At 34.7% G+C, this 15,934-nt stretch overlaps 1 protein-coding gene across 3 annotated transcripts; it reads right to left on the minus strand.

Annotated features, from left to right (window-relative positions):
* Window positions 1–35: 35 nt before the first annotated feature.
* LOC136067466 (uncharacterized) lies at window positions 36–15,207 on the minus strand. Of its 3 annotated transcripts, none has more exons than XR_010628941.1 (9): window positions 14,408–15,207; window positions 13,516–14,319; window positions 11,482–11,629; window positions 10,650–10,751; window positions 10,421–10,547; window positions 10,149–10,231; window positions 8,884–9,023; window positions 1,353–7,533; window positions 36–1,015 (listed from the first exon to the last, which is right to left on the minus strand). XR_010628941.1 is itself a non-coding variant. In XM_065773368.1 (7 exons), the coding sequence occupies exons 3-7, from the start codon at window positions 11,482–11,484 to the stop codon at window positions 9,018–9,020; spliced, it is 321 nt and encodes a 106-aa protein (XP_065629440.1). In that variant the 5' UTR covers window positions 11,485–11,629; window positions 11,769–14,319; window positions 14,408–15,197; the 3' UTR covers window positions 7,546–9,017. The 3 variants fall into 3 exon arrangements, 1 of the variants encoding a protein (XP_065629440.1); XR_010628940.1 differs by having other exon boundaries at window positions 11,881–14,319; XM_065773368.1 differs by lacking the exons at window positions 36–1,015; window positions 1,353–7,533 and having other exon boundaries at window positions 7,546–9,023; window positions 11,769–14,319; window positions 14,408–15,197.
* Window positions 15,208–15,934: the final 727 nt, after the last annotated feature.

Genomic DNA, 15,934 nt, shown 5'->3' on the forward strand with positions numbered 1-15,934 from the left:
AAATACCCTCCGAAGGTCAAGTTAGAACTTCTTTCAACTCTAGAGTGCTAGAGAGGGGTTAATTATGCGTACCTCGGCTTATGAGGGTATTGGGGTTTTTATAGTAGTAGAGGGTGGACCTCTCTTCCTTGGAGCAGAAGTCTTTTCCTTATAGGAATCCTTATGCGCGTAGATTGCGGAATCCTTTCCTTATAGGACTCTGATACTAGGCGTGGAATACAAGCAACTTCCCTAAAACCCATGCGTGGTGACCAAGTCATGGTTTTCATAGAACCGTCGGCCTTGAAACCGTCGGCTTGCATTCTCCCCTTCAGCTAAGTTGGCGTCAGCTTCTCGCTACGTTGAGTAGCCCAGGGGCTTCAAATTGCCGTCAGTTAGACTTGGAGCCTTCAGTCCGTCGGCTTGTTTTGATCTAGTCAGCATGCCTTTCTTCACGTTTAGCTTATAACATCCGTCATAACTGACCCGTCAGCCAAAGCAGAAGCTGACGGGTTAAGCTTATGGTACTTGCTTTAATTCTTCCATATCACTTATCAAGTAATTTAGATCAAGTAATTGGGACCCAACGGACTTGCTAAATAAAGCATGCATAATGAATGTATATGAGTAAATAACAAAACCAATTCTATGATCTGCGCATAGAGAAACAAAATGCTTGCAGTTTTAGAATATGCAAATAGCAAAACAAAATACTTACTGTTTTAGAATTGAGATTGAGTATTTTATGTATCAATGACTTCACCTCTAGAGGAAAACAATATGGACAAGGGAATTCTGCTGCATATACACATCAGCCACAAGAGCAGTTAGTTAAAAGCTGCCAATCCTCCATTTGAACTACTAATTGTTATGCGACTCACATTCAGTCCCTAGAGAAAGTATCCTCTTTCTTCATGGGAGTAATAAAAGAATAGGATAAATTATACTAACCACTCTTGAGGTTTGAGTAATGTTAGGGACTTCCCTCCTGTTTTCAGAAATAATATTTTGCCCCTAGCACTGCTAATAGCTTACACTGTGGATGGAATAATTAAAAAAAAAAACATATGAACAAATTTTTCATATGACTAACTTAAATCATCATAAAACTAATCCTTTGGAGCTCTAGTTCTCCCTCTCTTGCAATGGCTATTGAGTTACTTATTTTAAAATAACTTAATTTTTTATTTAAGCTTTTCTTTCTTTGGATGTATAAGGCATCAATATACTGCATATGTGTACATGCATTAAGCACTATATAGCTTCTCTGGCTAGTGACTAAAGTACATTACAAAAGAAAAATGGGCTGCCTCTATGCAGCTTTGGGCAGAATAACTAGTTTCTGAGCATAGTAGATACACTAAAAAACTTACCCCAATTACCATCGGATTGATGTGACAGTGATCCTTCCTGCAATTACATTAGTTTCTTGCACCTACTATCAATTACCAAAAATTTCTTACTTGAATTAATCACGTCCATACAAATTCATTACTCGAATATCAAAAATACAAAATCGACAAAAGAATAAACAAGATTCTACAATAACAAATAAAAGGGGAAAAATAGATGACCAATTCCAAGCTTCATAACTTGAAAATGAATTTATATTATGCATAAGCTCTAGTGAGTTTTATAAACAAAATGAGTGTAAAAAATCTCTACCATGTGAAGCTACACAGAGCCATTGAAGTGCCTTGGGTCGAAACAAGTAAATTTTTTTGTAGTGTATAGTGCTTGTCAACATGTGCAACAGACACAATGTAATATGCCCATCATGTGCAACAGACACAACATGTGCACCACCAATCTCATCCACTTGTGATATTTTCAGAAGAGTATTAAAATAGCAAAAAAGGAAAAGAAGAAATACCTCATTCTTTACTACTTCTAAAAAGAATTTGAATGGGTATATATCAATATCACCAAGGAGTGCTAGATCAAGACCAAATACCCACCACCTTTTAAGGAGTTGCAAAGCAAAATAGCTCTTCTTTTGAGGCATAAACCACCTGCCCAACCAGCTTTTATGACATATAAACCTTATAAAGGTATCAAGACCATCAAACCAATCTGCGTTCAAAAAGAGAATATTATTTCACCATAGTGACAATCTAGACAGTTACAAAGTTTAAGGGCTTCTCAATGAGCAAAATCAGGGTCTAATATTTGATACTAGTTCATGTTATCAAATAAATGCAGAAATAAATTCATAAATGAAGACAAAAGAATCATTTCCAAAGCTTTTCTCTTTTGAAGAGGAACAAAAGTAAATCATGAAAAGGCTTAGACTCAGAATTTATACAAACCATGGTTTCCAGGAATAACAAGACACTGAGGTCCATCATATTGCTTCAGTTCAGACACCCCACAAGGTACCTCAGGCTTTACAGCAACATTCTCTGGCTTATACTACAGAGGGGGTTGTAGAGCATACTCAAAAAGGACAGAAGTTTCACATGTAAATGCTAACGGATGTAAATGCTAATGGATTAGGGTATACGATCCTTAAAGCATGTAGACATGTGAGTATACGATCATTAAAGCATGAGAACATAGGGGCATGTAATCATTAAAGCAAGTGAACATCAGCCTCCAAGCATGTAGATTTATCATCATCCAAGTGTGGTCACATGTTAGCATTTAAGAATGAGAGTGTACAAGCATGTGAGCATGAGAGAAAACAAGCATATGAGCATTTAAGCAGTCAAATACACATACCTCTTAAAGCTCAATCATCTTAGCTTTCAGGCACAATCCTCAAAGCATTTGAGTGCAAGAACATCCGAGTGCATGTTCACTTAAGCATCCAAGCATACAAATCATCATCTAAGTGTGTGCTCATATGTGTGGATATCAAACATAAAAATATTAATGCAAGTGAGCATGGGAGCATGTGATCATCAAAGCGTATGAGCAAGGGATCATCAAAGCATGTGATTATCAAAGCATTTCACCATGGGAGCACATGATTATCAACACATTTGAGCATGGGAGCATGTTAGTCAAAGCATGCGAATGTGTGAGCAATCAAACATGTGAGCATCCAAGCATGTAATCATATGAGCAAGAGAGCATATGATCATCAAAGCAGGTAGACATGTGAGCATACAATAATCAAAGCATGAGAATATAGGAGAAGCATGTAATCATTAAAGTATGTGAACATCAAAGCATGTAAACATAAGAGCATGTGGCCATCAAAGTAGACTTGTGAGCATGTGGTGATCAAACCAAGTAGACATGTGAGCATGTGATCAATAAAGGATGTGATCATTCAAGCACATGAGCATTTTAGCATCCAAGTTAACATATATTTTACTGTCTTATCACCTTAGCATTTCAGTACAATCATTAAAGCATATGAGTGCACAAGCATCCAACTATCAAAGCATTTGACCATAGGAGTATGTGATTATTAAGGCATGTGAACATGAGAGCATGTGATTGTCAAAGCATATGAACATGTGAAGAATCAAACATGTGAGTATGGGAACACATGATTATCAAAGTATGTGAACATGGGAGCATGTGATCGTCAAAACATATGAACATGTGAGAAATCAAACATGTGAGCATGGAAGCATACGATCATCAAAGCATGTAGACATGTGAGCATACGATCATCAAAACATGAGAACATAGGAGCATATAATCATCAAAACAAGTGAGCATCAACCTCCAAGCATCTACATCGTCATCCAAGGGTGGGCACATGTGAATACAAAGAAAGGGTTGTTGCTTAATAAGCATTCATAAATACGTCTTATAGAGGAGTTACACTTAATTGAACATGAGGGCATTTAAGAATGAGAGTGTACAAGTATGTGAGCATGAGATCATACAAGCATCTAAGCCTTTAAGCAACCAAATACACATACCACTTACCGCCCATTCACTTTAGCTTTCAAGCATAACACTCAAAGCATTTTTTAGCACAAGAACGTCCAACTGCATGTTCACTTAAGGGTCCAAGCATATAGACAAATCATCATCCAAGTGTGTGCTCACGTGTAAGGATATTGAACTTGTAAATATTATTGCAAGTGAGGATTGAAGCAAGTGATCATCGAAGCACGTAGACATGTGAGCATGTGATCATATAAGCGCATGAACATTTAAGCATCCAAATAAATATATATTTTACCGTTTAATCACATTAGCATTTCAACACGATCATCAAAGCATGCGAGTGCATGAGCATCCAACTACATGAGCACATCATCCTCCAAGCATATAAACATCTTCATCCAAGTGTGGGCACATATGGATACAAAGAAAGGGTTGATGGTGAATGAAAATTAATGAATACGCCTTATGAGGTAATTACACTTAATTAAACATGTGGGCATTTCGGAATGAGTGTACAAGCATGTGAGCATTAGATTATGCAAGCATTTAAACAACCAAGTACACACACCACTTATTGTCATATAGCCTCCGCATTCAAGCATTTTTGTCAAATATTTAGGCACACAAACGTCCAACTGCTTGTTCACTAAAGCCTCCGAGCATACAGACATATCATCGTCCAAGTGTGTGCACATGTGTGTGAATATTAAACATGTGAATACCAATGCATTTCAGTATTCGAGCATGCAATCATCAAAGCATTCGATGACGGGATCATCAAAGCATGTGAGTATAGGAGAAGGTCATTACCAAAGAATTGACCTTGAGAGCATGTGATTATCAAGACATGTGAAAGTGTGAGCAATCAAACATGTAAGCATCCAAGCATGCGAGCATGTGAGTGTGGGACAATATGATCATCAAAGCATGTAGACATGTGAGCATACGATAATCAAAGCATGAGAACATAGAAGCATGTAATCATCAAAGCAAGTGAAAATCAGCCTCCAAGCATATAGATATATCGTCATCCAAGTGTGGGCACATGTGGATACAAAGAAAGGGTTGATGCTTATTGAGAATTAATAAATAATTCTTATGAAGGAGTTACACTTAATTGAACATGTGAGAATTTAAGAATGAGAGTGTACAAGCATGTGAGCATGAGAGCAGACAAGCATATGAGCATTTAAGCAACCAAGTACACATACCTCTTGTCATCCGCCCAATCACTATAGCTTCCAATCACAATTAACAAAGCATTTGAGCGCAAGAACGTCCAACTGCAAGTTCACTTAAGCGTCCAAGCATATAGACAAATCATCATCCAAGTGTGTGCTCATGTGTGTGTATATCAAACTTCTAAATATTAATGCGAGTGAGCATGGGAACATGTGATCATCGAATCAAATGAGCATCGTATCATCAAAGCATGTGAGTTTGGTGGGAGCATGTGATCATCCAAGCGTGTGGATATCAAACTTGTAAATATTATTGCGAGTAAGCATGGAAGCTTGTGATTATTGAAGCATATGAGCATGAGATCATCAAAGCATGAGCATGTGATTATCAAAGAATTTGACATGGGAGCATGTGATTATCAAGGCATGTGATAGTCAAAACATGTGAACGTATGAGCAATTAAACGTGTAAGCATCCAAGCATGTGATCATGTGAGAATGGGAGCATAAGATCATCGAAGCATGTAGACATGTGAGCATATGATCATCGAAGCAAGAGAACATAGTAGCATGTATCATTAAAGCATGTGAACATAGGAACATGAGGCCATCAAAGTAGACATGTGAGCATGTGATCAACAAAGCAAGTGATCATACAAGCTCATGAACATTTAAGTATCCAATTAAATATATATCTTACCATCCAATCACATTATCATTTCAGCACGATCATCAAAACATGTGAATGCACGAGCATCCAACTACATGAGCACATCAGCCTCTAAGCATATATACATCGTTATCCAAGTGTGGGCACGTGGATACAAAGAAAGGGTTGATGCTAAATGAGAATTAATGACTAAGTTTTATTAAGTAGTTTCACTTAATTGAACATGTGAGCATTTAAGAATGAGTGTACAAACATGTGAGCATTAGAGCATACGAGTATATGAACATTTTAAGCCACCAAGTACACATACCTTTTATCGTCCAATCACCTCTGTAAGGTTGAATTTGAACATTCAATCTCCATATTCAAGCACATTTGTCAAACACTTAAGTGCACAAACATCCAACTGCATAATCCCCTAAGCCTCTGAGCATATAGACATATCATCGTCCAAGTCTATGCACATGTGTGTGGATATTAAACATGTGAATATCAGTGCATTTAAGCATTGTGGCATGCAATCACCAAAGCATACGAGCATGGGATTATCAAAGCATGTGAGTTACAAGGAGCACGGACATGCAAGCATGGAATATAAGTCCTAAGTGAGGACATATGATATGAATGCATGGGCATGTGAGGTGCATGAACATGTGAGCAAGAAATATAATATTTCCTAAGTGATGACAAATGAATGCACAAATATGTGAGAGCACACATAGTCTACCCTAGGAGATGATATGTGAAATGCACGGGCATGTTAGCAATTTATAGTAGAAAACAACATTAAATAGTAGCTATGCATGTGTTTGCATGACATTGGCTAGGAAAGTAAACTACATTCTTGAATTAAATACAACTAACCTCATTCCAAGCCATAGCATAAAAAGTTTGATTAGCATCTTTTCCTTTCAATGCATTTTTCTCATGCAAAAAGATACAAAGAAACAACAAAGGGATATAAAGGTTAAATGCTTAGAAAGTGTGAGAAGAATGTCATTTGACAATTTTATTGTGCTTGAAGGAAATTCCCTTTTTATTTTGAAATTTAGTAATGGAATGTTGATTCTTATAACCTCATGGACTTTTGTGCAAATTTTGAACTTTAAGGGTTTTTTGTAATTTTTAAAAACCTTGAGGATCAATTTATAATTTAAAAAAAGTTTGGGTCAAATTGTAATTTGGAAAATTTGTGGGGGTCAAAAATGGAATTTGAAAAAAAAAATTGGCGTTAAAACATAATTTTGATAGGTTTTACGGTCAAGTGTAATTTTGTGAATGTTGGAATATGGCAAATAATTTAATTTATATATGCATGTGTTATGTGTATCTATATATAGGTATTTTATCTAGGAAGTACAAACATTTCATTTGGTATGTTTTACCAGTGGTGTACCCATACCCGTGCTTCTTAGGTAAGTGCTAATTTTTCAAAAATTGCTATGCCGCTGTATCGTACCCATACCTATACCCGTTACCATAACGGTGCATCCTAGCATTTTTACTTATGTTGTGTATAAGTGTATGTGTGTGTGTGTATATATATATTTTAGGTTTTCAAAATAAATAACTATCAAAATCTTTAAAAACATATCTAAAACTCCTAGATGGTAACTAGGCTTGTTATATAAGCTATGACTCTAGCATTTCTATATTAATGACCAAAACTCACCAGCAGGATATTAAAGGGCAATAGAAACACATTAATGACCAAAACTCACCAGCAGGATATTAAAGGGCAACTGAAACACAACATATCGGTGGAATTGCAGATTCAAACCAGCTCTTGCAGTCAGTCAATAAAGCCGCATTCTTTCAGCATCCACTAGCCCCCATGGACTCCAACAGTGCCTGATGCAATTAAAAAGATAAGTCCAACAGCTCATGAGCTTTTACAGAAAATTTCAGGGGCTTAAAAGCATAAAGAAAATTTGAATCCCATAAATAAATGACATCATAATTAGTTACCAGTTATAAATGCAAGACAATCAGATAATTAAATGCTCACAATGAGATAAAAAAAAATATATAATTCAATGCAAGACAAGCATATCAAATGGAGAATCACATTATAGATCTATAATATAGCAAAAATACCTAGAGAAAGAGCTACAGATGAGGGTGATGGATTTCCATATTTTCAACACTAGATGCTATCGTTACTAAAAGAAGAAGGGGAGTTTAAATTAGGTAGAATAATGTTTGCTGATAAGATCGACCTCAAGCATGCAAATTTAACTATAAGATATACAATTGGACTTTAATACAGAAGCAGGTGATATCAAGTAGTTATTATACGACAATAGTAATATACTATTGTGTCCCTTGACAATTCCATACAGCCAACGAAAGAATAGTCATCCAGGTTTTGGAATTAAATATCAGTTTATGGGATTACTCACGATATCTCTATTGTCTTAAATAGAATAGTAGGCTTTATGGCTGCATTACTAATCCCTAGTTAGGTAAAACAATACAATGCAGACTAGCTTAATATCCAAAAAGAAATGGAAAAAATCAAAAATAAAGAAAGAAAGAAGTATCGAGTTTTGTATTTATTAAAGAGAGACTGAGAGAGACTGTGAGAGAAGTAATAACATAACTAGTTCCAAGATTTGGCATACATGGCAGAACCAAATCCATGTTAAAAGGCAATCCATCTATATATATATATATGAAAGGCAGGAAAAAAAATCCACAGCACCTAAAATTTAGAACACTCAGCAATTTTGCAGGTATAGGTCTAGAGAATAGAGACATTCCATTCAAGTCACAAAAGTATATTATTTCCGTCCACGTATGGTTACGGAAAATTCTTCCTCAATACAACCCTTGAGTATATTTCAAGATCAAAATATAAAAAGATTGAATTCAAACTAGTTGTGATTGCTGTGAAAAATATGATTTTTTTTTTTTTTGTTTAAACCAAATTCTCTTTTACTTTGTACCACATAGGCTCTAAAATCATCTAAAACAAGAAAGTACGACATGGCCCATACCACAGCTTAAGGGTGTCAATTTTTTGTATGGTTTTAGAGTCATAGAAAAATAGTCTAGAAATAATACCTACTCTATGCTAAGTGAAAATTTAAAACTCTACAAATTAAAATAAAATAAAATAAAAACCAATCAACTAGTTAAGAAATTCATAAATAAAGAAAAAAGAAAATGCAGATAAAACTTGTCATAGCTTATGCTAACCGCATAGCTCAGATGGTAAATAAACCACTCCAGCTTCTAGCTTCCTTCAGAGATTGAACAAACAATTTACACAGTGGCAACATAGATTGTATAAGTGCATGCCCTGTTATTTCAAATTTGTAAGGAGTTCCCTTCTAATCCTGCATATTTATAAATAAATTGGAAAAAAAAAATAGTTCAGAATTCTAGGTAACACGGATCAAACCTGTCTTAGCTTACACAAAGCACATAACTCAGACAATAAATAAACTACTAGAGCTTCTGGCTTCCTTCAAAGATTGAAAAGACTATTAACACATAGCAGTGTAGTTTGACAGGTCCATGCCTTTAAGGAGTTTTATTCTAATGCTTCAAGTTCAAGAAGCATCATGTATCATTAGTACTCAAAAAGTTTCTAAACAATCAATTCATAGGAAAGACAATGACTACAGCCTACATGGGTGTGGGTGAATGTAGGCGCAAAAATAATATCTATCAAGAGATAATTTCATATCAGCATAGCCCAATAATTTCACTTTAGAGAGTTGAGGGTTGAATAACTGAGAAAAAGAGAGAAGAAGAAAAGGAATGTATTGACATTATTTCTTTGAAAAATATGATTTGTCTAGTTTAAAACAAATTCTCTCTTACTTGGTACCACAGAGGCACCAAAATCATCTAGAACAAGAAAGTCCAACAAATCCCATTCTATAGATTAAGGGTGTCAATTTGTAGTATGGTTTTATAGTCAAAGAAGAAAACTCTGGAAATAAAAGTTACTATAAGCTAAGTGACTGTGGAACTGTAAAGATCAAGAAAAACATACCAATTAACCAGTAAAAAAAAAAAAAAAAATCCAAAAACAGATAAAACCTGTCATAGCTTATTATGCTAACCACAGCTCAGATGGTAAATAAACCACTCGAGCTTCTAGCTTCCTTCAGAGATTGAACAAACAATTTACACAGTGGCAATATAGATTGAATTAAGTCCATGCACTATTATTTCAAATTTGTAAGGTCTCTCTTCTAATCCTACACATTTATAAATAAATTGAAAAAAGAGAAGGGCAGAAAGAATAATGTCATAGAAGATGGAGAAAAAATAATTAGGAAAATAAATAGGTAATTTGAACACCGCTGTAAATAAGGAGCCAGCACAGATTAGAAGATATGGTTGCAAGGCAACCCAATTTTGAAATAGTTTCCAAGAACTGATCATCAAAATTGCATAAAATATCCATGCTAATCACATATATGTATATGACAAGAAATTGTTTTGCTTACCACGTGAGCTAAGGCAAAAGCAAGCGGACATGTGTATAAATAGGAGTTAACTGGTTGGAGATCAGAATGGAAGGTGAAAGTTCCTACAAAGGTATTTCTTTTGTTGAACAGTTGTACAAAGTTAAAAATATAAAATAAATAAAAGGTAATACAAACATGATTAATTGGTGTTGTATGCAAAAATAAGTGGGGAGATTGTAAATCAAATCGCATTGCTACTCAATTTTCAAACCAAAAACAAATATCAACTTAAGGTTTTTAATAGTAAGAACCTGTATGAGGTAGGTCGTCAACACGTGTGTTTCCCTGCCATGCCGAATGAATAAGATGAGGAGACTGCATAAGCATGTGTCCTATTTTCCTTCTTGTATGCAGGTTTAACATATAAACCACCAGGCTCTGACAAAAAAAAATGAAAAATGATAAGTGCACATTTGACATGGTTGCACAGAGATTTCGAACAAAATAGATCCTGGAAGTTGCTCAGTGACATCCACATACTTGGCTTGAACCACCACGTCCAACATAGCAGTCTGCACCACCCCTACCACCACGATTTGTAGTGTTAGCACAGCGAGATCTGGAATCCAGTGTGTCCTTACTCTGAAGCAATAAGAGAAAGATTAATAAAGAATGGCAAATTAAGATTGTGTGAGAGTATGGGAGAATAAAAGAAAATCTAATAGGGGTAATGAATGCCCAAAAGGCTGCTATATCAGTCTCCCATTACCTTATATACCATAAAATTGTTAGGTAACAAATTTGTTAGAAAATTTCAAAAGAAAGCAAAACCCCATGCATAGGATACCAAGGATCTGTCATGAAGTCAATTATTTACTTCCCTTGTTCTTTCTCCTCATAGTACTACTCACATAAGTTAAATTATATTGCGTTTGGGATTAATGAACACCTTTGAACTTTAAACTCTAGATCAGAGCAATTTATAATCATTTAAGGACATATCCCAAAATGGAAAGAAAGAAGAAGCCACAACAAAGAATATCTAAGAAAAAGAAAGAAGAAGAAAAGGAATGTATTGACATGATTGCTTTGAAAAATATGATTTTTCTAGTTTAAAACACATTTTCTCTTACTTGGTACCACAGAGGCACCAAAATCATCTAGAACAAGAAAGTCCAATAAAGCCCATTCTACAGATTAAGGGTGTCAATTTGTTGTATGGTTTTAGATTAAAAGAAGACTCTGGAAATAAAAGTTACTATATGCTAAGTGAGTGTGGAACTATAAAGATCAAGAAAAACATACCAATTAACTAGTAAAAAAATCCACACAAAAAAAAAAAAAAAAAAAAGAAAATGCAGATAAAACCTGCCATAGCTTATAATGCTAGCCGATCGTAAATAAACCACCCAAGCTTCTAGCTTCCTTCAGAGATTGAACAAACAATTTACACAGTGGCAATATAGATTGAATAAGTCCATGCCCAGTTATTTCAAATTTGTAAGGTCTCCCTCCTAATCCTGCACATTTATAAATAAATTGAGAAAAAAAGGGCAGATAAAAAAATGTCATTGAAGATGGAGAAAAAATAATTAGGAAAATAAATAGGTAATTTGAACACCACTATAAATAAAAAAGCCAGCACAGATTAGACAATACGGTTGCAAGGCAGCCCAATTTTGAAATAGTTTCCAAGAACCGATCATCAAAATAGCACAAAATATCTATGCTAATGACAAATATGTATATGAAAAGAAATATTTTCGCTAACCATGTGAGCTAAGGCAAAAGCAAGTGGACATATGTATAAATAATGATAATCTTTGTTATTTCCACCAGTCTCAACTGCACCAATGTTAATAAGCTGTGAAGCACCTGCAACCACTCTAGAAAGCTCAACTGCCACGACCCCACCATCATGTATCATTTAGAAAGTATCTCCCTACATTTTACTGTTTCAATGAAACGGAATCTATGCCTCACAACCAAAGTAAACGTGCATGTGTCAAGTTCCTACTGTTATGAACTCAAATAGAATATAAAAATCACCATAAGAAAAAAATTGGGAAGAGAAGTTAAAACAAAGTCCAAAGTTTTAATTTGTCTTTTTTTCCCTTGTTAGTTAACAGTGCAGGTAATTCTATAAAATTAACAGTTATATCTTAGATTGGCACAGAACCCAACACAATGTCAAGGTTTACACATAGCTTTTATTAAAATGACAACACCAAATTAGGAAGGCAAAATAATTCATGCTCAAACAAAGAAATATTAAGGAATAATACTTGGCCCCTTACCACAATTAACTTGAAAGAAAAAAGTAGTTCATCCGGATTAATCCAACATCATTCAGAGCAAAAAATGTCAATCAAGAAGCAAATTCAATGAAAAGTTCAATTGGGTAGTCAAAGTTCTACAGGGAATGAAGTAGAGAATCTCGACCACAAATGAAAAGAAAAAAAAAATCCTAAATATCAAAACCAATCCACCCATAATACCCAAACCTAAATCACATTTAACACTTAATAAAAAAGGGGACAAGAAAAAAAAATTACCAGTAGCAATTCCACGAAAACACATATCCAAACGGGCTCTAAAAATTACACAATCTTAATTCCGAATCATAAACATGACAGATATATATATATAGGAAAGAAGCATACTGTCTGCTTTTTTTATATTACAATGGACATGCTAATCAAAAGATCATATAAGAGGTAGGGAGTCACTGAATTATTTTGGCATATAGCAGGGAAACAGCATGGGAATAAATATGTAAGAGAGTGAGAGGTCAAAGAAACCACAAAAACAGTAGACAACAAGTATCTCTCTTTATTTTTGCAAAGAATGGGAATAAAAATGTCAAAGTGAGGGATCAGAGAATAAATTTTTTTTTAAAAAAAATTGATTATTGTAATGAACAACTAAACATTAACTACCAAAAACAAAATCACCGACAAAATTTAACTAAAAAATCTAAGGAATCCATCAGAATATATTACAGAAAATCTGGTAAAATATTGAAGCCGAAAATCATGTTTACGTTGTAATAATGATAAGATTCTAAAACCCCACAATGAAGAAATATGCCTAATATCAATATGGAAACACAAAGACAAAGCCCCAAAAGCAACTCTCCATGTAATCCCCAACAAAACCCAAGAGCCATATATCAAATCCACAAAGCCGTATGTATAGAGTACTAGTAATTAATTACATGCAATAATGCCTAATTAGGCTTAACTCATGCCATGTTTGGGTCTTTTCCTTTTTTTTTCTTGTTCTTTTTCTTATTTTGTTCTTTTTTTCATTAGTTGGTATCAGCAAAAACCAATCAAAAAAATAAATAAAAAAAGAAGCAAGGCCAAGAGAGAGAGAGAGAGGGAGAGTTGTAAAGAAAGATTACCCAAATCTAACACTAGCTAGAGTTCCAATCTTTTTGTGTAAAGAATCAGAAAGAGTTCAGTGGAACAGTGACACAACCTTTGAGGCTATATGCATGAGAAGAGAACTACTTCAAAGTCTGGACTTTGAGGAGTAACCCCCACCACACAAGTAAAACCAAAAGCAAAAGAAACCAAATAAACCCAAAAGAAACTATCAGAAAATGAGCTGCTTCTCACAGTTTCTGCCTACAAACCCCAACTAGAAACCACAGCCTCGGGAAGCTGAAATGGCTGTTTCTCAATACCACGCTTGCCCTGCAAAAAAGTAGACACAAGTAATTGCACTAGCAAAATAGAATGATAATTCTGCAAGAGTAAAAAACTTTCAAATTTAAGAGGAATTCAGACCGAGCATTAAGCACAGTCGAAAGTCATCTGTAAATTCAAAGCAGATTAATTAGCAACTCAAACGTAAACAAATCCCCAACATATATCATGCAAAGCTACTCTGTTATAAAACTAAAAAAATTAAATTTCCCCATATATGGCATCATACAAATATCTACGCCCCCCACTAGCAAATACATGAACAAAGAAATCATTTAAGGGTGCCCATTGCCAAAAACCTACAAGTCAAGTCTCCGTGATTGTCACAGCAGCTCCCCTACAAGAACCACATATATACATATAAGAGAAACCTTATCAACTTGATCTTTCTACACCCTATTCTATAAATCCCACAAGTTCACTATTTCTACAAGTTATGCATGCGCGTTTTAATTTTTAAACAACAACTTCGGGTCTGCGGAGGTTGCATCCCACACCTGGAAATGAATAAAATATATGTAAGCACAAGACAATAACGAGAAGAATAATAAGAAGAAACAACAAAGCACAAGCAAATATCCCTACCTCAACAACATCACAAAGAAAAAACTCCATGCTCCACTCAATTCAACACACATAAACCCTAACTTCAACTATCAAAAACCAAAATCCACTAAACATTAAGCAATCTTTGCTATCACAGATTCCAATATCCCAAACATTTGAAGCATACATCATTAAATAAGGGTACTTTAGGAAAATCACATAGTACATCCCAAAAAATAAAGGACAAGTAACTTGGGATGGAATACAAAAAGTCTGCAAAGACGATTGATAGATTCTAAGAAAATCTCTTTAATAAGAAATAGCCCTCTTGCAGAATATACCAGGATCCATAGGAATGTAGGTGCACCGTATTGGCCCAAGCAAAAATATAGCACAATAAACATTTGTACTTCACATTTAAAGAATAGCAACCTACAGTCCTCTGGACTGAATGAAACACAGTCAAATCTGATAATTCTGCTAAACCAGAAACATCACTTCAAAATCAAATATAAATTACTCAATGAACTCCTGAATGTGCTAAAGCATCTGAAAAGCAAAATACTGTTAGAGCTTTACACTATCTAGTAACAGAACAGAAACCAACACAAGATATATTAATACAGAGGCAACCATCATGAAAGAAACACACAATTCACAAAATGTTCTTTGTCTGTATAGAAGCTGGATATAGTTAAAGCAGAAAATAAAAAATGCAAGCAACATAAGATTAATCAGCAGCAGGAGAGGGGTGGGGGGGATGAAACAGCATCCACAAATAATATTTAAGGAGTCATGGTCATTCGATTAAAACTCCGCATCCAACTTCTGGTGGTTATGAAAAAAAAAAATGATCTAACCTTTTAGGGTGTTGATACAAGAAGGTCTCTATACTGCATAGAAACCATTTCTCTCGCTCCAGCACTTGCAAGCATCTCTCTTAGTAGCTACAGAACACTTGGGTTTTTCCCATGTTTTCAACCCAAAATTTGCTTTCACAGCAGTTTAAAGAGTAAAACCTAAAGAAAGTACTGAATAATGACTATCATCACTGCCTTAAATTTATTCGGAAAAAAATAAATAAATGAAGTAGTCAATCTCAAAAAAATGGTTTTGCTAACAATTGCAAAAAGTTAATGTCACATACAGTGAATCAATTAGCAGCAGATAAATTTATAATAATAACAAGTTGGAAATACAAATTTGAAGCCAGGACCCTCCACCCTATCATGTTTTCTATCCAGTCCAAACACATGCAAACAGAATCAATTATTCACTGGGGAAACAGGGAGTGAAGAAGAATCAATGATTCATTGGAACACTTAAAAGCAATAGCAAATTGAATTTTAAGGGTCAGAAAAGACCAAAAATAAGATTATCCAATATGCTAAAGCTAGAAGTTGATATCCCCTAATACTGTGCAGATACCCTTACATGATCACATTCTAGAAGCCTAGATCCACATATCACAAGTAGACAAAAAATGTTCTCAAACTTGATCAAACTTTGAGTGCAAAACATTACTGCCAGACTTACAAAATGTTTTTTTGTAATAATAAAGCATTT

The sequence above is a fragment of the Quercus suber genome, unplaced genomic scaffold, assembly GCF_002906115.3.
Source record: "Quercus suber isolate HL8 unplaced genomic scaffold, Cork oak 2.0 scaffold_74, whole genome shotgun sequence".
NCBI lineage: Eukaryota > Viridiplantae > Streptophyta > Magnoliopsida > Fagales > Fagaceae > Quercus > Quercus suber.